A 25,275-nucleotide genomic window follows, 5' to 3' on the forward strand; every position below is an offset into this window, starting at 1 on the left:
AGAATCTGGTGGCTGTAAATCAACGTCTCGATGACATTAAAATAAAATTTTAATGCCGCCAACGAGCGAGGGAGACGGCACCAACCGGCTAGAAAGAGAGGGGGCGAGTAGAGTAATTTCCCTGGCGCGTTTTTGATCGAAAACTTTTTCACGTCTGTAGTTTTGTATACGTGTGTTGGTGTGCAAGTTTTCCCTGGAAAGTCTCATCATTTTCACCTTGGTTACAATGCGGCGCCAACAATTTTATTTGAATTTATCAGCCCCATTCCAGCGAACGTTTTCCGCGTTTCCTCGTTCTGCCCTTTTCGGCTCATTTTCCTGGCACTTGGCAGGGCAAATAATTGTAAATATTTGATACACAATAAGGCAATAAAAATAAAATTGAAAATTTTTCGCTTTGTGCTACGCTGCCTTTTATTATCATCGTCATCAGCATCATCATCAGCAGGAGCATCGTCCTCCCCATTTCGTCTGGGATTGTGTCGTAAAGGAAATTGATACATAAGTCATTTTTATTGGCATATTCTTTTGTGTAATTACGTTGCAGGTAATTTAAATTTCCGTTTGCCTCTGCTTGCTGGATATAATTTATGCCTGATGAAAAACCTATTAAAAATTATATGTAATTTACGTAAATCGCATCGATTTTCAACTCGACTGGAGATGAAAATAAAACTGAAAATATTTTGGTAGAATTTTACGTTATTTCTGTCGGATTGCAGAGGGACTGAAAATAAAACTCTAGAAAACTTTTGAAGTAAGCGCCGCTTAATTTTTATTTCTCCCGTTTTCTGGCCCCCAACATTTTCCCGCTCAGTTCTCCTGGACACGCTGGACGAAATGCTCCAGGACATTGACACAGATGCAGTACATGAAGATGATCTTGAAACAGTGCATGCTGAACTGCAGCAGGATCAGGCGATCAGTGGTCATGGCTGATCGAAGCTTGGAGAGCCCGAAACCCAGGAATATTGCTTCCAAATTAAGAACGGCTCGTTATTTCCACATTTTTTTTATCGTAGAACTATTAAGTGTTGACGTTACAGGCTAAGAGAAAAATTCTTTTGTCACATTTTAAATATTATTTTTCGTAGGCTTGTTTTGGGTGGTTTTTTTTTTAATTTTGAGCATGTTTAAATTGGGTTTTGTTCTGATAATCAATACCTTTCCATATGCCAAACAATTTTTTGAACCGAAACATTCCTTAAAAAGTTATAGCAAATAAAGTGTGGCGTCTCGAAAACAGCCTATTTTCTGTATGCAGATCTCCATCTCCCTCGCACTAGTAACGCATAGTGACCATCTTGTTCTTCTTACATTTTTTTTTTTCATTTTAAAAACAGACTGCCACTATAAGAAAGCAAACCGCTTAAGAAATACAAGAAAGTTGCACAGGATCCGCCACTTAACCGTTCAATTTGGGGTTCCGACAATCCGCCACAATTGGCCTCCTATTTCCCTTGATCCCCTACCATTTTCCTCTGTATTACCTATGTGTATTTCCCAAGCTTTTTTGGTGCAAAGTTTTTGCGGCTTTTTCAATATTTTATGAGTCAAGCTTTTGCGTTAACACCTTAAGTACGGTGGCCACTGCGGTTAGAAGGGGGTGAAACGAACCCCTCAAAGAGAGTGTAAGTGTAAGTGTATGGGTAAGTGTGTGTGTGTGTGTGGCAGGAAATAACGCGCAAGTTGTAAGTTTTCACTAGCGAACAACTTGCGTTGGACCAAGAGACCCGGATTCAGGAGCCCCAAACTCAGACCCCTTCTCCTCCTCCGGTCGCCACCCAGGGAAACCGCAAAATCGAGCACGAGGGCGAACAGGGGTTAAGGATGGGGGGATTGCTGGAAGGAAGGAAGGAAGGACGACTGTTGCGCCTGTTGAGCAAGGATGTGTTTTTGTTGTTGCCGTGGTTGCAATGAAGCATCGAATATTACACCCAAGCAAACCAAGAAGACCCCGTCCTCTGGAGGGAAAGCCCTCACCTCATTTCCCTTTGATTTTCCCGAGCACAGGGAAAAAAAATAATTAAATATATCTATATTTTAAATTTTTAGCAACCTATATATACCAATTAGTAAAGTTGAGGATTTTGTAAGATCATTTATATCTATGAATTATTATAAAAAATAAAATTACAAGCGTTAAGAAGAAGAATTTAAGTGTATTAATGTACTAATTAATCCCAAAACTTTTAGAAGTAAACCACATTTTATTTGGCTTAAAATAATATAAGATTAAAATGAAGAGTTGCCAGTGAGGTCACCTTTTTGCTAAGCATTCAAATTAATAGGTAAACTATTTTTTAAGCTATTTAATTAATAAATATTTTTCAATTAAAACAGAAGTACATAGATCTCTGATCTGTGAGCCTTACTACTATTTTCTGTGTAGCACATTGTAGACGTCGACAACGATTTATTTCCCAGGCAACTTAAGTACGCCGCCACTCCTCCCAGAACAATGCCCATTCATATGGCCACGCCCACACGAACCCGCCCCCCCACACTCACACACACATACACTTTCCGGGAAATAGAGAAATCCGGAGGGAAAGTGTGGGGCATTTTTGGAGCTCCAACTCAATGAGTCGAAATTAAACAATGCAAAAGATTAAGTGCAGATTTGGGACTTTATCTGCTTGTGCCATAAATTGGTATTTAAGGGATACCTCACAAATGTCTATAGCACACTCACACACATCCTTGGCTATATCCCGGGAATCACAGCTTATGTGGGTGGCGCCTTGAAGTATGCTGCAAAGTTTGCTTTGCCAACAATAGATCACAGCACCCGAACACAACCACATTAAATTGCTTGCTTCCTTTTTGCAGGTGGCAACCCTGGTGGAAAAAGTGTGGTGGTAGCAACTGAAAACCGAAAACCAAATGCAGCGCAAGTTTTCCGTTTTGTTGTTTACCAATACAGTTTACCTCCGGTGGAAAATTCTGGGGGGAATGGGGGGGGGGGGGGGGGGGGAAAGCGCTGAAACATGCACAAGATTAATTGCAATCGGTGTTTTGGCATATGTTTTATACTTTGTCTTCGGCTTTTGCCTCAACTTCTTCCAAACTGTTTTGTGTGTTTGGGTTTTCTTTGTGCAAGAAGTTTTTTGCCGCTGCCAGGGGTAAATAGAAAATATACGGGGGAATGGGCTATTTTCCCCGGCCAGGTGAGTGCACTTGGCACTTGAGATGGTAATTAAGCAACTATTTATGGGGCCTTGGCGCAGAGACACCAAACACATGTAGCGCAAAGTTCGTCCTGCGAGAAGTCCAAAGGAAGAGGAATGATAATTGCATTTGCGAATACTCAATCGGAATTGTTTGCTTATTTCAATTAAACAAAAACTTGCATTACAAGAATTTTTTAAATTTTGTGTAGCATAAAAGCTAAAAAAAAATATGTTTATTTGAGACATATTAAGGCAGTTTCCATTTTTTCATTTACTTTGTTTATCAATAAATTTTGATGTGAATGCTTGTTTAATATTGTATTTAACTTTGTATATATGTAAAATATTTTTTTGAAATTAATTTTAAAGTATTATACAATTTGCCATTTAATACCAAGCTATGAATTAGATTTTGTTTTATAAAAACATTGTCCTAGATGTCTTAAAGTATTTTTTAAAGAAGATAGCTTGTTAAATCTTTTTTAAATTTTTTTTATTATGATAGATTTAATTAAATTAGATATATGGCATTAAGAACTAATTATTTCCCTCCCCCAAATGAAGCTGAGAAATTATTATTTTTATTTTTAAAAAACTTTCCCAACCGTATTTACCCCTGCCAATAATAATTACAGGACAGATCCCTCGGCCAGATTGGCCCCTTAAATGCCTGCTCCTTTGTGCCATTGTTCAGCTGGATTTTCCCAGTGACTCCTCCTCCGGCCGGGGGCTCCTTATTCAATTTCACTTGCAGGCCAGGACCATAATTCGATTGCCTCATGTCTTAATGGCATAATCCTGGCAACAATAACAACACATTGTTCGGGGCTTCCTTTTATCCTGTCCCCCATATGAACTCCCCAGCATTTCCTGCTCCACACTCGTGGCATCAACACCATATCACTTTGATTACTTTATTATTGGTGGGCATGCACACCTTGCCGCCCCTGCCCCCACCTCGATTATTTATTTTCCTCGTTTTACCCGATTTTCCCCACTGATTATGGTACTTCCCCTTCGACACAGCCTCTTCTGCTCTCCAGCAATGCCTGGCATTATCCCACTTTACTTATTAGAAGCAATCACACAACGGGTCCAACCCCGTCCCGGAAAAAAGGAAATATTTTAGAGGCCGGGGGGATGCTTTCCGTGGAGTGAAGGAGGAAGCAGCAGCTGAAGAGGCAGCCAAGAAAAATAAATCATTTTTTCTGTTTTTGTTGTTGATTTATGCGTTTATTCGATGTCCCTCACTCCGGAGGCCTGGCTCTTCCTTTGTCTATAAATGTATCTCTGGTGTTGGGAGCACTGGAAATATAAAAAAGTATTTTTTAAAAATATATCTTGATAAAATAAGGGGTTTTTATGTTAAAATTAAGATGGTTTTCCTTTATCAGCCTATGAAAAATAATAATTTATTAGATATTCGTCTTGAAACTTTCTCATATTTTTTCCAACTTAGTGGAGCTCTTCAAAAATAAAATAAATGTTTTAGAAATATATATATATATATCTTCAAAAAATAAGTACATTTCATGTTTAAATAAAAATGGTTTGCCATTATCAGCCCATGAAAAATAATAATCTATAAGATATTGGTTTTAAAACTTACTTTTCCCAACTTATGGATTCATTAGCTTAAAGGTTTTTGATTTTTTAACCATTTTGGCAAAGGGTTTTTTATTTAATTTAGTTTTATATTTTTGGAAATATATATATCTTTAAATCATAAACGATTTCCATGTTGAAATTAATATCAACCCACGATAAATAATAATCTATATTATTATTATTTTTACCATCTTGTTTTTATAATCCAATTGAAAGGTTAGTTGATTTTTAGACCTTCTAAGCCATGGTTTTTTTTTTAAACATTTTTTTCCGTGTACTGACTGCACTTTAGCTCCTGTTGATAATGAGCCAAATCATTTTTCGTGAGATAAATTTCGCCTCGGCTATGGCGGCATATAAGTAGCTGGAAAACTTATGTTCTGACCTGGCCCCAAACTCCGGTTCCTAAGCTAGTTACTACGCTTTTGTCTGGCAAGTCATTCAGTGGCCGCCGCCCGCCACCCTTGCCACCCCCTCGCTCACCTTGAGGAAAATGCTTGGAAAAGAGGGTGGGGAAAGTGGGGTGGGCTGGGGAAGTTGGCGTCGACAAGTTCGAGTTTTGGTGCGCTCCTTGAAAGCGGTATAAATCATTGACATGATTAAGCGACGCGGCACGACACGACATCCTTTTGTTGTAGTTGTAGTGGTGGAAAATATACACACATAGGTATATACATCTGTACAGATATAATTGTGTGTGTGGGGAAATTGGAGGGGAGGCTAGTGGCAAGGAGAAAGTTTTCCGACAATCCACAGCGGCGATGGGCAAAATGATAATTTAATATCGAAAATTGTTTTTATTGAGTTGATTTGTAAGTCGAATTTCGGCTTGGTTTGGGTATGTGTAGCCACCTAAAATCCACTGGGGATTTGAGTGCCTGGAGGCTTTAAGAACTTGCAGAAAATCATACTAATTTTAGATTTTAATTAAAGTGTCTTTAAGCGTAATTTAAATATTTCTTTAATTATTTGTATAATTTTTCGGGGCTTTAAAACAAATATTTATTATTTTCTTTTGCTAATCAAATGAATATCATCTTCCAGAAAATACAATTTTTGGATTAAAATTAAAATATCTTTAACAAAAATAATAAAAGTTCTAAGATTACAATTTAACTTGAAGATAATTTAACAATTAATTAAATTTGTTTTTATTATTCTTCATGACATATCATTTTTGACATAGCACCATTTTTAGATTGCACCTTCTTTAAACGTATGTTGAAAATTTTAAGATTGCAATTAAAGAGACTATTTAAAAAATATTTAATAATAGCCTCTATATGATTTTATGATTTTTCTCGATATACAAAGCACATAATTTTAGTATACAGCCAATAAATATTTTTCTTGGCGTTTAAAGCCTTTTACAATAATCTGATGGAATATGGCTCCCCTGAGCGGCATAAAAATCGTATGAAAATTGTGGAAAATCCGCGTTTTTCAATGCAGCCTGCTGGGGCATTCGTCGTCATCCGCGTTCTGTATTTTCCTTTTTTTTTCCACCCGGGGCACTTGAAAATGCGATACTCATCCGCCACTTTGGCCCCGGCATCTTACATAATATTCCGTTTGCCTTTGCACTTGTGTGTCCCGCTTTTCCCCGTACCCCAGATGGCAGCCCTTTTCCCGGGGCTTTCCCATACCAATTTTTCCCCCTCTTCCTTGGCGCTCTCACACATCAAACATATTTATGTGTACTTTAAGAAACTTTGCTAATATGTTAAAACTGTTCATTGACACCAAAAAATGAGCAAAAAGCGTGCCGGCATAAAAAAGGCCAAGGAAGCTGATGGAGGAGGGGCTCAAGTGTTTTTCCGCCCTCCATTTTCCGGCCCCTCTGTTTGAGTTTCGCTGGCATGGAGCAGATTTTCCTCATATGTGTTTGCAGTGTTGGAAAACACAAACACAAACTGTGAGCTTATTAAACGGCAGACGCCCCCTTTTTTTTGGAGGGGCGCGACGGCAGGGGGGCGTTCTAGTCAAATAGCAGAAATAGAAACAACCGAAACAAACTTTGTTTGCCGCTTCTGCAATATTAACTGTTAATTATGGCAGCCATTCGGCCCCCAACCCCACCTATTTTCCAAACCATTTTCCCCCAACGCCCCACCGCCCCACCGCCCACCGCTTTCTGGTCTGTCAATATTTGTTGAAACACTTTCTGATAGGCGAAAATGGTTTTTGAATATGCCCGAAAAGTTGTGCAATTGCAGAATTTCACAGAATTGCAATTGCTGCCACGCTCACTATTTTATTAGAAAAGTTTCCATCAACGATCCGGACAGCGGCCCCCAAAATGTTTGACTTTATGCGCTATTTTTTAATATTTATTATGGCTGATTGCGATTTCTCGAAAAAGTCTGCGCCAGAGAGCCAGACAAAAGGGTCCCCCCTTTGTGTTTGCTTTGCGGCGGCCAGAAATGGTGGAGAGCTGAGCAGAACAGAACGGAAAAAAAATATTATAAAAGTTTAGACAGAGGGCTGACTGCATTCACGCATTATAATTTAAGTGAAACATAAATATTGATGTAATAAATTAATTTCTGTTAAATGGAAAGATGGAAGCCAGCGTCTGGGGGCGAAAAAACCAGACTGGTTTTGATTGGAAATTCCGGGGAGGGGCAAAGCGCAGTTTTCCCTATAATTTTAAGAGGTTGGAAATATTTAGGTTAGGTATTTTGTTATTTAAAAATACAAATATTTTTATTTGTAATATTCAGTATTTTATAAAAATATTTTAATACAGTGAATAGTATTATTTCTAGGTTCAGCCATGTTTTTATAATTTTTAACCCTTGTCGAACCAACTTTTTATGATATCCGCGTGATGTCTGTGCTGTTGAAAGTTCTCGCGCCAAGAGAGACTGAAGTTCGCTGCCCACTGGGAATAATATTTTCATTTTTCGACAAAATAACAAATGACGACAATGGCATTGCTACCCCATCCTGTGGTGCATACAAATTTGCCAGCCCATTGTCTTTAAATGGAAAATTCAATTTGTATTTCGCCAAGGAGGAATAAAGGGAGGCTTCATTCTAGACGACATTTGATGCCCATTGGCATCGGGATAATGTGAACATACAACCCCCATGGCAAAGTCGCAAATCTTAGGCTGTCCTTCTCGAGTGGTGACCCCGATCTCCTTCCCCCGCTTTCTGTTAATTTGAAATTCAAATTGATTCTGTCGCTGCCCGGTTTTTCGATTTCTGTTTGTTTTTCATTGGCTTCCACTTGCTGGCTGTTTTTTTTCCCTACTTCCTGAATGAAATTAATTGGTGTGAAATGCAATTATCCTCTTACAAGTGATTTCCCTCATAGTAGTCCAGAGCCCCCAAGCTGCATCCTTTGGCTCCAGCATAGTTTATAAACTATTTATGGACTGCAGAGGCAGGCAGCAAAAAAAAAAGGTCAACTCAACTATGCAAACTCTTTTTCTGGGCACATAGCTTCGATGATGTCTTCGACATTCAGTTCCCGAGACAACAAAGAAAAAGCTGAAAGCATCTTGCCTGGCCTGCGCAAAGTTGGCAATTCTTGTGGGAACACTGGATCATAAGTTGCACATTTTTCACTGATTTATTCTGGCCTGCTCTTCCTTTTTGTTTTTTACTCCGTAGCATCATCATCTTTTGCATACTCTCAGGTAGCTGGCAAAAATTTATAGAGTCCGCCGGAAGCGGAAACCTTGTTTCAGCTCCTTGTGCTCCCTGTGATTCCTGTCCTTCCTGCCATGCATTTTAACCCCCAGCCCCCTCTGTCCTGCTTTTTTGTTGTTGCCGATGTCCTGGCACTTGACTTGGGCCAACAAGCTCTTTTGGCCCATGAGCGATGTGCCGGCTAAGCGGGGAGCAGCCAAAGTTGCCAACTTTCGCCAGGTAGATAGAGCCGAGGAATGCCAGGCATGGCATAGCATGGGGTTAACTCGTATGCCCTCCTCTGCGGCCTCAGAGGGTTAATCCATCGATTGGGTGGAGGGGGCTAAGAGCTGGAATGCCGACCCAGAAGGTCACCAAAAAACGGAAGGACCAACGGGAAAAAGTGCATGTCGCCGAGTGCTTGGAGTGGATTAGATTAGGGGTTAAGCAGGTGAAATGTTGTTGATGAACACTGACATGTCCTCGCTTTATTAGTTCTGGAAGAAGTAAAGAAAAGCTGATTTATTGGACTAAAATCAAGAGTTCCTTATAGAGACTTTTAGCAGATTATATTGCCTTGCAGAAAAATTTAAAAAAAAAATGTTACATATACTTTTATTTATATATCTATAACTTTGAAAAAATAAGATAGATTTTAAATAGCAAAGCTGTATTAAAATCAAAATAAGGATTTGCTCTGGGTTTTACACACTTTAATTTAAAATTATATATTCTTAAAACTATATTCTTAAAACTATTTTTTCAATTAAAAGTCACCGTAGACTCAAAAATTCAGGTGTAAAATATTTCTTAATGTTACCTAAATATCTTTTCCTAATAATATGCGTTAAAAATCATGGAACTCTTTGATATATAAACCTTCTTACCTAGAATTATGCTCATAAAGTTATCTTCTTAAACTTGTTCCTAACTTAATAGTTCACCTTTTTAAGCTGCTTTTTAATACTCAAGTTTTTTATGCGGCAGAACAACTTCCAAACTAATGGCAGACCTTGTCGACTTATTATGCAATCTTTAGCCAAGTCCTGGCCAAATCAATTCCCTTTAGTGGCGCTTTGGACACACTCTTAAGTATGCACCTGCACCACCGGCTTAACCCACTAGTGCCGCGCCAGCCGAAAATCTTACGGACACAAGAACCCACACGACACACCGCTGATATGCCACAAATTTGTCGTTGTCTTTGTTGTTATTTTGCTGCTAAGACAAACACACCTTTGGGTGTTCTTCGGCGGTGGGTGGTGGGTGGTGGGTTTTCGGGTGGTGCCTGATGCGATACAAAGTTGAGACGAGCGGTAGATAAAAGTTAGGTTTTTGTTGACTTCAAATGCACAGTAACTCTCGCTCGCTCTCGGTCTTAACCCCTCGGTGCCCCTCCGTCCCCCCCCCCCCTATTTTGTGGGGCTGTCATGTGTCTTCCGCACATAAACACACACACACACTCGAATCGTGTGAATTATTAAAATCTAATAAACCACAAGATTTTATGTTACACGGAACTCGTTCATCGTCGTCGCCGGCGTCGTCTTTGCAGCCAAAGTTTCGTGTGGTTTTCTTTGGTTACGCTATTGAACCTTAAATTAAGTTTGAACATAACTTCCGCCTCAGCCACACAGGAACTCACACCCACAGGATACCTTTTCTTGGGCTTGTTTACATAGGTAAGTTTAATTTTCCTGTAGCACACTTTTCGGCGCATGTGCGTCCCAGGGATGCCACCGTTTGACCATTTCAATAAGTATTATTGGCGGACCTCAATTTAGCTAAAAAGCATTAAACAATTCTGTATGCTAAGGGTTAAATAAAAATAAATATTATTGGTGGGCCATAGGTAAGCTAAAATGGATATAAAAATTACTAAAGCCTAAAAATAATAAAAAAAAACACTGAAGAATTCGCCCTTGGTACTTTTGGTACTTCAAAAATTACGTGAAAAAAACCCTGAACTGGCTAAAAAATAAGTTAATCGTATTTGAAAAAATAATTAGAAAATTCTAAAGAATTCGCGCTTTGTTATATTGATTTTGAAAGTTCAACCATAAAACAGCTAACTAGCTAGATAGGAACAAATATACTAAAGAATTCGCGTTTTGTAATAAGGTACTACTAATTTAGACTTAGAAATAAAGTTTCTACTGTTTATTTTAAAAAAATTATATAAGTAAAAATTGGTTGAGAGCGATTTTAGCAGCAGTAACATCCGAAAATGACCCCAAGAAAGTGGCCAAAACGGCATCACTGTTGCGTCCCTGCGTGTGTGTATGTTTGTTCATAAATTTCCTTAATGTCTAAGTGTGAAAATCTTTGCCGTTCGATGGTGCTTTTCACACTTTCCGGACCTTAGCCTTAGCCCTAGCCCCATTGGCCCAGTGAAATCAAGCAGCAATGTGTAAACTTTCAATAGGTTCGTTAAAATTTTATGATTTTCCTGGCTGTGGGTTGGGGGAAAACGTGTTGAAAATTGTTGAGCCACTTCCGGCCCAAGTTGTTGCTTTCCACTTTGCTGTCGATGAGATTTTTAAGTTTTTCTGCTTTTGTTTTTTGCGGCTACTTTCGTTTCCTTTTTTGTTGGCTAAACTTTATCCAGCACTTTTATTGGTATTTATAGAATATTTATAAGGTACGGAAACCAAGCGGAAAGTTTAAAAAGCTGTTTGGATCTCATGTAGCTGGTCATTTTTGGAGTGTTTGTTAAAGGCATTTTTATTTCTGTATTAAAGAGAAATAAAATGTGGCATAGCGGGTACTATATCTATTTCCCATTCCACTTGAATATCTTTCCAAGTTCCCTCGAAAGTTTGGAAAGTTTGGTGGCTGGGCTTTGACAGCTGCATGTACATATGTATGATCCCTAACCCTTGAGTCCCACCCCACCCAGGCTAGCTAGAAGCCTTTGGGGCTCTTTTTTCCCCTTTTTTGTGATAGGGAACAGCTGATTTGCCAGGTCTTCGTCCTGCAGACTCTTGGCACTCGGAAAAAAAAGAAGAAATAAAGTTGAGAACAAGAAGTTGCACTGCTTGCAGGTTACAGGTAAAAAGTAACATCAGAAGCTGAAGCAGCTGTCAAAATGACAGTTGAAAAAACAAGCTGGGGGTTCCCGAAAACGAAGGCGGGGTGCTAAATAAGTTTTGGCCCGAAACTCAGGTGAGACTTGGGCTGCGCCTGTTTGAATGCAACATATTTCTGGACTTGGCAAAGTGGGCTGGCCAAGGGTTAAGCGGGGGGAAGCCCAGGAAAAGCAGGCAAAACACAAGGCAGCCAGCCGTCAGTTGGTTTCAACTTCTGACTAAACTAATTATATGCGAAAAGAAATCAAAGCCCGTGTGCACTTGAGTACTTCTGCCCGTACACGCCCACAAGTGGACTCGATGTCTTTGTGCTCGCCACCCGCCCCAGTTCTTAACACCCAACAGCACGGCCTTAACCCCTGTGCAACGCCCAGTTCCGTTTGATGTGCGGTCCACAAAAGCCGATCGGCAGCCAGAGAAGAACAATCAAAAAACTCCTCTCTGCCACTTGACTCTTCCACAACAATTATAATAGGAGGAAAGGAAGAAAAGGTTGGATAAAACAAAATTTTAAAGAGAAAAATCCAACATTGAATTCAATTATTTCTATCGAGTGCACCTTGGTTGATTTTCCTGACTGTTGGGTTCTATGGTTTGAGTTATAGAAGAGTAGTTTGTACTACAGTTGGAATCTCATTTTCCTGATCCACCCCCTCCAAAAAATGAAAAAAATGTTCAAAAAATAAATTTTCCCCAAAGTGATGGGGATCGATAGCAGAGGTCGCCAGCTGTCCAAAACAGTGGGTCCTTTCGCTGTACGCCTTGTTTTGGCCAAACTACGACCAAAAAACCACTAAAAAAGGAGCATTTTTCGCAAAAATCGAAATTCCAAAAAATCCTGATCCACCCCCTACAAAAAATGAAAAAAATGTTCAAAAAATAAATTTTCCCCAAAGTGATATGGATCGATAGCAGAGGTCGCCAGCTGTCCAAAACAGTGGGTCCTTTCGCTGTATGCCTTGTTTTGGTCAAACTACGACCAAAAAACCACTAAAAAAGGAGCATTTTTCGCAAAAATCGAAATTCCAAAAAATCCTGATCCACCCCCTACAAAAAATGAAAAAAATGTTCAAAAAATAAATTTTCCCCAAAGTGATATGGATCGATAGCAGAGGTCGCCAGCTGTCCAAAACAGTGGGTCCTTTCGCTGTACGCCTTGTTTTGGTCAAACTACGACCAAAAAACCACTAAAAAAGGAGCATTTTTCGCAAAAATCGAAATTCCAAAAAATCCTGATCTACCCCCTACAAAAAATGAAAAATTTTTTCAAAAATTAAATTTTTCCCAAAGTGATGGGAATCGATAGCAGAGGTCGCCAGCTGTCCAAAACAGTGGGTCCTTTCGCTGTACGCCTTGTTTTGGCCAAACTACGACCAAAAAACCACTAAAAAAGGAGCATTTTTCGCAAAAATCGAAATTCCAAAAAATCCTGATCCACCCCCTACAAAAAATGAAAAAAATTTTCAAAAAATAAATTTTCCCCAAAGTGATATGGATCGATAGCAGAGGTCGCCAGCTGTCCAAAACAGTGGGTCCTTTCGCTGTACGCCTTGTTTTGGCCAAACTACGACCAAAAAACCACTAAAAAAGGAGCATTTTTCGCAAAAATCGAAATTCCAAAAAATCCTGATCCACCCCCTACAAAAAATGAAAAAAATGTTCAAAAAATAAATTTTCCCCAAAGTGATATGGATCGATAGCAGAGGTCGCCAGCTGTCCAAAACAGTGGGTCCTTTCGCTGTACGCCTTGTTTTGGCCAAACTACGACTAAAAAAACTGAGCATTTTTCGCAAAAATAGGAATTCCAAAAAAACATGAACAAATTTTCAAAAATTAAATATTTTCCAAAGTGATGGGGATGGTTAGCAGAGCTCTGTAGGTCTGTACTTTTTATAATCCACCCATTGATTAGGTGCTGAAGTGTTATCTACTGGAATCTTGTTGTTATTTGCGAACCCCAAATGCCTTATTATTCTTCGTTTTGATGACACCCCTTTTCCTTACTCCCTCCACGCAATAGCCTGTTGCTCCCACCCACTGCTTTTTTGACCTGGGGCTCCTTAAAAGCCCCACCTTTACCCTTGCCCCCTGGAAAGTCCGCTTTTCGGCAGGCACCCCGGGACCATTTTCCTAGTTGAACACCAAATCAACCATGCAAATTTCTTAAGCTCACCACAAGACGGCGCCGCCCCTCCTGGAAAAGCGGGAAAACACCGCCGCCCACTAGACAAAAAAGTCCGCGAGGCAGAGAAAGGCGAGGAAAAGCGGGAAAGTGGGAAAAGCCGAGCCAGCGAGGCGGCAAATGCGTCAACTTAATTAGCAGCGTCACGTTTTGTGGTGCAGGGGGGAGGCTTGGAGACTGGGCAAGCATATTGTTTAATATTGTATTTCTTTTTTCCTTTGGTTTTTGGGCGATGCTCCCCATTTCCCGAAAAAAACACCAATCCACCCATCGCCACCCCCTCGATTCGGTTTCGTGCTAATTGTTGCTCCTCGCACAAAATTAATGAACTCAAGTTGTTTGCCGTTGTTTTCGGGAGGGTTTCCCTTGTTTTTTCTCCTTGTTATTTTCGGGGAAAATTCCTTAACGGAAATTGATACGTTTAATGTGGCCCAGAGGGTGGGTGGGGAGGCGGGGAGAAGTGGAAAAGCGTCGTCGCTGGCACTTGAATGACATAATCTAATTGAAAAGCCATTTAAGCGTGCTGCATGATAATTTTTTTCCGCTCTTCGCCGGCCGATGTAGAAGTGCTAACGTGATTTGAATTGATAATTTGAAACAATTAGCAGGAAGTTGGCTATTGAAGGCGGAAGGTTGGCCGCCTAATTGAATGAAGTTTGATGTTGGGCAGCCAAATAGTCCATATTTTAATTGTAATTTTAATTTTTTCTGCTTGCCATTTAAGGCTAGGAATCAATTCAAATCGAAATCTACTTAAGGAACATTTAATTCATTTTTTTTAATTAATTTGGTAAGATAAATTGGAAGTATTTTAAAATTAATGACCTTTTCTAATAAATTTATAGCTCAATAAAATAAAAACCCTGGCTAAAATTTAAACCTACTACAATCAATAATATACTTAAACCAAAATCCACCTCAAGTACACTGATTCAATTTAGTTTTATTAAAGTTTTGAAACTGCAAATTGATTTTATTGTCTGTTAAAGATTTAGGAAACAAAAATTCTAGACGGTATACACCTATTTCTAATACAATTTCAGGTTTATCAAATAATTACCCTGTCAAAAATTTAAAAATAAAATTCTGAATTAATCGTAGTATAAGAAAACAGCTAAATCTTTGAAAAATTCATCAAAAAATCCACATTAAATCTGGATTTTTGGTTGCACCCTCAGTTGCAGCTGCATCGTCATAGGTTCAACCCACCCACTTTGGCAGCTTGGGCGTTTTGTTTTGTCATCGGTTTAATTGAAAAATGTTGTCCCTGCTGCTTGTCAACATTTTGATTTCCAATATGTCGTCCTTGCCGGACTCTGGGCTGTGGCCCCCTTGCCCGTTTTTCGGCCGCCCTTTTAATAAATGGCCAGTTTGTGTGGAGTGCGAATATTTTTGGCTAAAATTTTCACACGTCGCCCGCGACATATGTTGCCGCCTCCTTTCTGGCCGCTGCCGCCCCTTGGTTTTAACCACTTCCGCACAGCCGTCAAATGCAGAGGTTGTCCTCGGAAGCCCCCTCACACCACCCACCGCCAGCTCCCTTCTGGCCGGCCACTCCCCCTTTGCCACCCACCGCCCCCGCCCAAAAATGGGCCGCATTTACCGTTAGCATATCAATAACACACACTGCGCCGCCGAGCTTCTGGGACCGGGAGTCGGACGCGGACGCGGACTCGGACTTGGACTCGGATCCAGACGGGGAGCCATAAAATACGGCAACGGGCGTCCGTCAACCTGCACGTGAATGAGAACGTGACACCAGCGACGCCTGCTAGTGAGCCACCGTCCCCCTGCCCCAGCCACGCCCCTCTATTGGCACTGTAAGAAAACGGGGGTCGAAATCTGAGACTCTATAGAGGAAATACGACTATGTTCTATTGAATTCAATAAGCAAACAAAAAAAATAATATAAAATATAAATTTATTTAACTAGAGCAATATAGCAATATATAGTATTTGTTTATTAAAAATGATCAAAAATAAGGATTATTTCTGAACTTTATTTTATTTGATAAAAACTATTGAATATTTGTTGAGTTTTAAAATAAAACTTATAATGAGTAGGGGGGCACTGCTAGTTTTCATAGCTATAGTGTACTTTAATCCTGTCAAACATTTTGGATGCTTATATAATTTCTTAATATGCTAATTTTTATTTTTGTTTAATAAATAAATAAAAAATGTAATTTGTAAGTACACAAAATAGTATTTAAAGTAATAATTATTATATAAATGTTACTTACTACATGTCAAATAAAATGTTTTCTGAGCTTAACAAAAATAATGGCTCAATTTTAAAATTTTTTCTAATTTACAATATTATGAAAATAAAAACTATTATATTTTAATAAGCAATTATGTATTTTATTCACATAAAAATAGGATTTATATATATATTTAATATTTAAAGATATTTAGTGTGTAAGGAATTAAAAGAATGGTACAATTAAATATAGAAAAATTCGATTAATTTAGAATTTCATAATTCCAATTGTTTGTTCCATATGATTATAATACCATAAAATATTAAAAATGGAATTGGAAATGGAAATTCTTGGACTACCAGGGAGTTTTCCCAAAGTGTTCTTCTGCAACTGTTTCATTTTATTTCTAGCGAGTCGCGAGCCGTTTGATTTCACATTTCATGCAAATTTTTGGTGGGCAGACGACAGGCGGAGGACGGAGGGCGAATGGGGGCGGTGGGTGGTCTGCAGGGGGCGGGGCAGATCCGCCCGGCAAGGACGCAGGACGCAGGTCGCAGGTCGCTGTCGCATCATCGGAAATGAATCATTTGCTTCGTTTGTTGGCATCCGCTCGGCGCTTATTTCCGTTGCGTCCGCCCCACCTCGGCGTTTTCCCAATTTTCCGCCATTTCCCCGTGCATTTTTCGGGCCTAAAACCCGGTAACCGGTTTTGCCGGGCTTTTGCCGAGGACATGTGTGCACGGCACGCTTCCGTGACAAAACACGAACCAAAATCCAGGATCAGGTAGAGTTTTTACCTTTCTGTTTTTCCATTTTGTTGTCGCAAAATCTTTGCCAGAATTTTGTTTTAGTTTCGGTTTTTTGTTTTTGGTTTTTGGGAATTTTTGGCAGCCAACACCTGTCGCCGAATGTGGGTGATATGCATGCCCGGTGGGCTATCGGAAGTGTTGGATAGTGTCAATCCAGAAGAAGGGGGGCCCGCATGTGCTGCCACTGGGCAGCGAAACCCATTACATTAACCCCCGACTCCTGGGCCGTTAACCCTCTGCCTCGGCCCTTCGGGGACTCTTTTATGTGTCTGTCCCATCCATCCATCCATCCATTTGTGTCCGCACTCATTTGAGTCCCGCATAAATCAATTGCACTTGTCATCAACTCAATTAATTTTTGGCAAACAAAGTGCAGTAAATCAATTGCTTTGGCAGCTGGGCCAACGGGTCATGGCACGGCCAGCAGAGCTGCCCTTAACCCCTGTCAGACGGGGCTTAACCCATTGGAAATGGCGGGGAAAAAATCCGTGCAAGAGGAATACTTATTGAGGGCATTTATCTGAATATTTTGGATTTTTTTTGTTAAGATTTGACTTGAGTTAATCTTAATTATTCGTTTATTTCGCAATGGTCTTTGAATATTTTCGATATATGGGTATCATAAAACCTTTTTATTTTATTAGAGATTTTAAAAAAGTTTAGTTTACAAAAAAATGTACTAACTAACTAATAAAAACAATTGATATATTTTGTAGTACCTCCAAATAAGTCAATTTTTTGGACCCCTGGCCTTTGACGGGTTAACCCCCCGTTGGCTGGACACACTTTTTTCGCCCATGGCTGTTTGCTTTTGTAGGTTTTGGTTTCTTTCTGCGTTTGTCATTGGCATTTTTTCGCCACTCCGGCTGCTCTTTTTCCCCACGTCGCGAAAATCGCCAGGATGTTCTGTGGGCCGGGGGTTGTCCATTTTATGAGCCGCCCCATGCATGTTGACACTGTATCAAATGGGGTTAAAAAGTGATTAAAGTAGGTTTGGCAAATGTCAACAATGTTCATACCATCGGCAGGGCCCTCGGACCTTGGACCTCGGTCCTCGATCCTTGGTCCTGTCGAGGGCTTAGGCGTGTAACTGTCGTCGTAGTGCTCCTGACGTTTCGGTATGTTGACCCCCCTTCCCGGCTTTTCCCCCACCCATGGCTCGAGACTCGTTTGGCTCCCAATTCGATTTGCAATTTTTTACACAATATCCCCCATCTTCGCACTGACCACCGCCATCAGAATGCACATAGATATGCGGCATTGTCCTTTGGGGAATTTCAGGGAGTGTCAGCGTTAAATTATGCAATTTTTTTGCTTTCGGTAAATTGAATTTATGCATTTACTTTGAGCATTTCGCAGGTTTGGGCGCGGTCAGGGGGAAATAAAAGCATATCGAGTATCAATTTAATGTGCGGGCTGAATGGATATTTTTTTGGCCGGTGAAGATAATTGCCATTGCATTTTTCCTCAATGGATTTAAAGGCTAAATGTTGTAATGGGATTTATTTTTCTAAGATTTTATATTTTTAAAAAACTGTTTGTCTAGACTAGAAATTTATACAACTACCTCAAAAATTACTAGATTTAATTAATGTAAAGAATTATTTTATAAGATTTTTAGTACATATTTTTAGCACAAGAAATGACTAGATTTAATACATTTTTTTTAGATTTTAATACATTTATGTATATAGATTAGTAATTATATTTTTGAAATGCAGACTGCTGCCTTGGGGAACTCACATTTTAAATCCACCTGGAAGTAGGCATGTTTTCGGGTGACTCGCAATTGATATCCAATTTCTTAGGCTGTGCCCTGGCAATCTGAGTGCCCAGTGCCCAGTGCCCGGGGACATCGCCCCGAGATGGCATCTGAAAAGTATTTACTTAACCCAAGTCCCCTGCCCCCCAGCTCTTTCACTTCCATTTCTCCGGCACTCTCAACTCAAAGCTTTTCGGTCATATGTCATGCTTGGGCAGGCGATTTATTCTCAACGAAATACTCTTAAAAATGTTGCGTACATAAAATGCAAAACACAGAATGCAAAATGCACCAAAGGGACCTCAGCAAGGGATGTGAGTGCGACCGAAAGCCAAACAGACAGCAGGGCAAACAGCTTGGATTTGGATTTGGATTCGCATTCGGATACGGATTCGGATTCGGGGCCCTGGCCAGTTGCATAGTTGCATATATAAATTACACACCCACATATATAAATTACCTTTTGATAAATCTCGGTAGTCGCTTTTTGGGGCCACAGTTGGGTGATGGGAAAGTGGGCGAAAAGCCGAAAGGCCCGAGAAAACATATAGAAAAACTTGGGGCAGGGGGAGGGCCCAAGTTGAGTTTTGCACAGTTGAGAAATCTTTTCGAACGTAAATCAATCCGTGCAGCTACATCATCGTCCGACTACGATGCCTTTCCGGCTCTGTTCAGGTCCGCTCTTAACCCCCGGCAGCCGCCGGGCCATCGGCCAAGCCGAAAAACGGAGTGCACCAATTGCTTTTCTTGATTGTTTTGTGGGCTGTAGCAGTGGCTACTACTACTGCCACTGGACCAGTGCCACATATCGAAATGCAAATTCAACTTGCAGTTAGAATATCCCACCAGGGCGGCCGGGGGGCCGGCGGGCCAGGGGGCAGTGGGGGGTTAAGGCCTCAGGCCTCAGGCCAGCTGAGTGGATGGGTTAAGGGTCGGGCCAAAGCAAACAAAACAAAACTCCGCAAAACGATAACGACACTCATCATCAACCAAAGTCGGATTTTGGATGCCTGCTTCTTAACCCTTAACCCATGCCGGCCCACCGCCTTTCACACCCCTCCTGTTTTCACATGCATTTCAGAAACGCAACAGTAAACGCAATTTTTGACCATGGCCACAATTCGTTTACTTTCAACTGGCTGCAATGGATGCCCAGCCATCTCCCCAAATGCTGGGCACTACTACTTTTCCTACTGCCTTTTCCTCCCGCCTTTTCCTCCTGCCTTTTCCACCCCACTCTGCCTGCGCATCCCTCGCTTTTCCTACGGACAATCATCCTCCTCAGACGTTGGCCTGGGCTGCATTTTCCGTTTTCGTTTACGCATCGTTTGAAATTTCTATGAATTGTAGATGCAATCGTCCAGGCCATGGGTCCTGCCTAAGACTCATGTGTTACATGTGTGCCTGTGGACCGACCCCACTCCCCACTCCCCCCGCCCCCTTCCCCGCCCTCTCTCCCGCCCGGGTCATGGTTCACGAACCCCGCCGACCCCAAAAGTCAGTAGAGTGCATTTCACTTGCAGTGCATTTGGTAAGCTCACGACGAAGGCAAAGTTGACGATTCTCCTCCAGCTCTGTTTCTGTGGCCACCACCCCGGCTTGGGTCCACCAGGCAATGCAAATTGAAAACCCCATCCGCAGCCCCAACTCCAGCTGCCGCCCACTTTTCGGGGAGGGATACGTGGGAACGGGCCCGCTCCTCGCAAGAAGATGAAAGCCCGGGAAGAGAAAGAAATGTACAGTTGGCCCCGTTGGGCTGGCGAAGGGATTAGGATGGGGGGCAGTGGAAGCCGGCACTGCTACTGCCACTGGTACCGGTAGCGGGGCCAATCTTTCATGACGAAACAAATATCCTCATAATTCAACAGGAAAATTGCCCCGCAGTTGGCAGACCCTGAAGGATGCACTGGGAGAAAAGTTGCAGATCACAGGAAATTAAAAAGAAAAAGAAAGGATTTTTCATAACATATTATTATATATTAAAGAACACATATATTTGTTAAAAAAGATACAGTTTTTATGGCATTAATATGTATTCTTATTTATTGAAAGTTACTAAAAAATGTATGTTAATGTTAAAAAATGTTAACTGTCAGTGTGACCTTATCCTAGGTTCATAGAGCTAATTTAAAAACAAGATATTAATAGACCTTGGATAATCCGAATTATTTCTTAAACTTTGATGTTCAGCAATCCTTTTCTATATTAAAATTTATAGAATTTTGTATAAAAATATTATTGGATTAAATTTTAAATTTATTATGGAAACATGGAAAATTGTATCAACTTAAGTATCAGCAAAAATGATATATATATATAATGATGATAGTTTAGGTTGGGAAAAATATCCTTTATATATTAGACACCTTTTTAGAAAGTTAAAAAAATATTAATAGGAATTTCACCATTCAAATAGTAAATGTTTTTTAATACAAATTTAATTTTTGTTTGTTTTATTTATTGTATACTATTTTTAATTTATTTTATTTTATTATTTAGGCTTGTCTTATTACTATTTGGAAAGGTAAGACAACTTAATTTTACATTTTTAACTTTAAAAATTCTAATTTAAATTACGAGAATTTTTATTACATATGTACCCCTTTTTCTGCCAGTGCCTGTACAGGGGTCCTGGGATTTTTAGGGGCCTGAAACTGAGCCCGGGCCTACGAGGTTTTTCTGCGGCATCGTTTGTTACGCCTCCGGTTCTGTGGGCCAAGGGGTCTCAGGGCTGCGGGCTCTCGGCGGTCAGAGATTGGGGATTGTGGGGCTGCGAAAGGAGGTGGACCTGGGACCCTTTGTTGGTTTCTGGTGATTTGCTTTGTCAGTGACAAAAATAATAACAGCCAGCCGCAGGCGAAGCCAAAGCTCCTGCTCCTGCTACTGCTACGGCTCCTTTTCGCCCAGGCCACGTCACCGGTCCTCCGGTCCGGGGCTCTGCTCCTGATTTGGATGCGGATGAGGATTCTGATGCTGATTCGGATGCTGTTTCTGCTGCTGCTTTGGGCCAGGGCCTGGGCTACGGCGCTTTGGTTAGCCCATATGTCAAGTGCCTCGGCCAGCATGTGTTTGACCATTTTTAATTACCACAATTTGAATTTCTTGAATAACTATTTGGATAAGAATCAGTTGCAGGCCTACTGGATGCCCCAGCAATCGCACCACAAAATCCTGTTGCGTTTGCCCACCTTCGTTGGAAGAAAACGCTTTGCGAGTGGCCGTCTGTCTGGCCGACAGTCGCGTCTCATAAATAATCAAGCAATTATTTTGCTGTCAATTTCAACACGGCCGTCGAAAACGCAATGCCAACGCCTAAACGGCCAAAGGACGAGGCGCGCCGGGCTCTCCGTTCGCAGGACCTTCCGAAAGGGGCAGCGGAGGGTGGGCCGGGGAACATGCAACCCGCTGAGTCCTTCGGACACGCTACACGGCCTCAAGGAGCCATAAATTCTTTCTGCCTGCGCCGGCCAAGAAATCCGAGCACTGGCAGAAAAAGCATAAATAATAAGGTTTACTCTTTGATCATTAAAATCTAAAACATGCTTCATAAAATCTATAAAGGTGTCATCTAAAAATATATTATAATTTTATTATTCACTATTTTTAAATATTTTACTCTCTTTAAAAATATTAGCCATACTATAAAAAAAAAATTGTATTTCTTTATGTCGTAAAATGAAAGGATTTTGAGCTATCAGCAAGTGAAAATATTATTATTATATAATATTAATTTTAATTAAAAATGTTGGGGTTATAAATATTTAAAAAAGCACAGATAAGGTTTAATGCTTCATTTGCTAAGAAATGTTAAATCTTCTGTAAACATAAAGAGTGTAAATATTTTCTTACACGATCTTAACTAGTGGGATAGAAAAAATATTTATTTAAAAATAATACACTGTCATAAAAAACCTTACCTTGTAATACATAATTACTAGTACCAGACTATTAGTTGGGATCATAAGATTTTGTAATAATATGTATATACAAACCAGTTCATTATTTAAGATCTAAATATTTTATTATTCCTTGTATTATGTATAATACCATTTCAATATTTAAGATCATAATACTTTGTTAAATGCTTTATTATTCTATGGTGTAAAATAACATTTCATGACTTAAGATCTAAATATTTTGCTATTCCTTGATATTTTATTTTATGGTAATAATTGTATTTCATTTCATGATTTATGCTCTTAATATTGTGTAATAGATTTTATTATTCATTGGCACATAATACCAGTTCATAATTTAAGCTCTAAATATTCTGTTATATATTTTATTATGGTGTTATGGTTTTACTATGCTATATAATATAACTTCATTAGTATTTCAGTATTTAAGATCTTAATACATAATTATTCTTTGATATATATTACCATTTCACTATTTAAGATGTAAATATTATATTTCCATATTTTTAAATATTTTATTATCATATGGTATAAAATAGCATTTCATAATTTAGGATCTAAATATTTAATTATGTATATTTTATTATTCTTTGTTATAGAACACCACTTCATTATTTAAGATCTACATACTCTACTATTCCTTGATATATAACAATTTAAGACCTAAATATTTTATAATACGTATTTTTCCAGTGCCTTGACTGCACAATGGCGACGCCAACTGCGAGTCCTTCGAGTCTGGCGGGCCGTGGCCATAGTCTGTTGATTTCGTCGAGCGGCCCAAGGATCGGGAGTCGGGAATCGGGTATCGGGGATCCTGGAGCTGGAGATGGAGCTGGAGCTTAAAGCCTTTTGTGCACTGGTCCCCCGTCCGGTTGCGATTCGATTTCACGGCCGTATATCATTGCGATTTCAGTAGCAGAGTGCCGTGCCAGTCCTCACAGTATATACACAGAAATACGTATATCTCTATTTTTGGCCGTTTCTTTGCTTTTCCACGCACCGGTCGGAAGTCCTTTGGCAGATTATCTGGGCAGGCGAGTCCTGCGAATATCCCGTGAATATCCCGTGATTTGTAATTGAAGGGCGTGTTCGCTGTTTTCCCCCAAAAAGGAAGAGCCCTCGAGTGGAAGGGAAATGGCTACGAAAATGGAACTGGATCCATGCGCTTGTCTAGCTGATTGCATTCCTCGAAAGGAAGTCGGAAGGGGCCATTAAGTGATGCCAATGATTAACAACGGAAGTATAGATTTGGCCAGACTCGTAACTTGGATTTCTGGCGGGGAATGGGGCAAGGGAAATGGCAGTGGAGTTGGAGTTGAAGTTGGAGTTGGAGAGGAAGACGAAGGCTCGACGAATCGATGGCCTTGGCAGAGCACTTAATGGCATTCGGCCATAAATCAAACCGAAGTCTAATTGTCCAGGATTAAAGATACAATGGCTTAAAGATGGAACAAAAAATATTTGATTGTTGCAGAATATTTTTGTTAGCAGTGAAAGATTGAAGATAGTGTAAGCCCACTCTCGAAAACATTTTATTAATTAAAGGGCCATCCCTTTCGAGCCATATAAAAAGGCTGGCATAAAACAATAAACGTAAATAACTTTCAATTGAATAGTTTTGTGGCGGCAAATTTACGTTCGTCGTAGAATGGGTGCGAAATTCTGGGGCCGTTAAAACCGAGGAGCGAGGACACCCGGCATTTCCGCTCGACAATGGTCCGCCATTAGCAGCATTATTCTTCCAGGGGCTGCCCCCGGGTCCCCTCTATAAAGTGCGCCCCGAAAAAAACCCCTTCCCAGTGCGACAATTTTGCAAATGTCCCCACTCATATGGGTTACGCTTTTCCCTCGCTTTTCCCATGGCCTTCACATCGCCCATCCCCTGGCCCTGTTTGATTGTAATTTTGTAATTTTCCCAGTTTATTATCTGTCAACATTATCGCACACACACTCGACCGAAAGGGGCATTAAATTCTTGGCCGTCGCCATCGCTCTTATCTTGTGTCGCATAAAACGCCGAGCCAGTCCTCCAGTCCTCCACTTTTCCGCATTTTCACATTTCCAGCACGCACAACAAATAAACTCATCGAATTTCTCTTGTTAATTGAAATAAAACTATTTCAACTCCATCTCCTTTGGGCCCCTCACATCTGCCTCGGCTTTTGGGGCAGAAAGTTTTCGTTTATTTTTGGGGTTGACAAAGTTTCGGGGCAAAGGATACCAAAGTATCTGGAAGATATCACAAGCGATGGGATATGAATAATACATTTTTTAAATGATTTAAAATCGTAAAAATCAATAGAAATATATGTATCAATTTTAAAGTTTTATAGAACCTATTCTACTGGTTTTCTTATAAAGGCATTGGTAAATCCGAATTGCTTATCCAACTTGGGATAATCTGCAATTCCCGTTTGCCACTCGCAGTATCTCAAAATGTTCGCTTTTCCACAAAGTTAGTGCCAAGTTTTTTGGCCTTACTAAGTAAAAGCCACTTAGGATAAAAAAGTGCAGCGGTAAGTGAGTCCTGGAGCAATGGAAAGAGACAGCATGCGAGGGATGAGAAAGAGACGGACATACACACACACACACACGAAACTCATAAAAATGCTTTGTGGTTGGGAATTTCTTTGCTCCTTTATTTTTTGCTGTTATTTTTTATTGTTTGATGGCAAGGTTTTTGTGTCCCATCCCGCAGCCAACTCCCGCCCGGAATTCTTCAACTTTGGTTCCTGCCTTTGAGTTCTTTGTTTTTTCCTGCTTGGTTTTTCTGCAAACTTTACAAAGCATTAACACCTCATAGATGGCAGACACAAAAGCGGGGGCTAAGAGCTGAAAAAAAAAATCAACTTAAAAGCCACAAAACTCCAAACTCAAATATCGTATGTC

The 25,275-nt window shown here is 40.2% G+C and overlaps 1 protein-coding gene across 1 annotated transcript; it reads right to left on the reverse strand.

The window, feature by feature from the left end:
* Positions 1-750: 750 nt before the first annotated feature.
* LOC108022012 (uncharacterized) lies at positions 751-1,073 on the reverse strand. Its single transcript, XM_017090851.3, has one exon. The coding sequence runs from the start codon at positions 931-933 to the stop codon at positions 814-816; it is 120 nt and encodes a 39-aa protein (XP_016946340.1). The 5' UTR covers positions 934-1,073; the 3' UTR covers positions 751-813.
* Positions 1,074-25,275: the final 24,202 nt, after the last annotated feature.

The sequence above is a fragment of the Drosophila biarmipes genome, chromosome X, assembly GCF_025231255.1.
Source record: "Drosophila biarmipes strain raj3 chromosome X, RU_DBia_V1.1, whole genome shotgun sequence".
NCBI lineage: Eukaryota > Metazoa > Arthropoda > Insecta > Diptera > Drosophilidae > Drosophila > Drosophila biarmipes.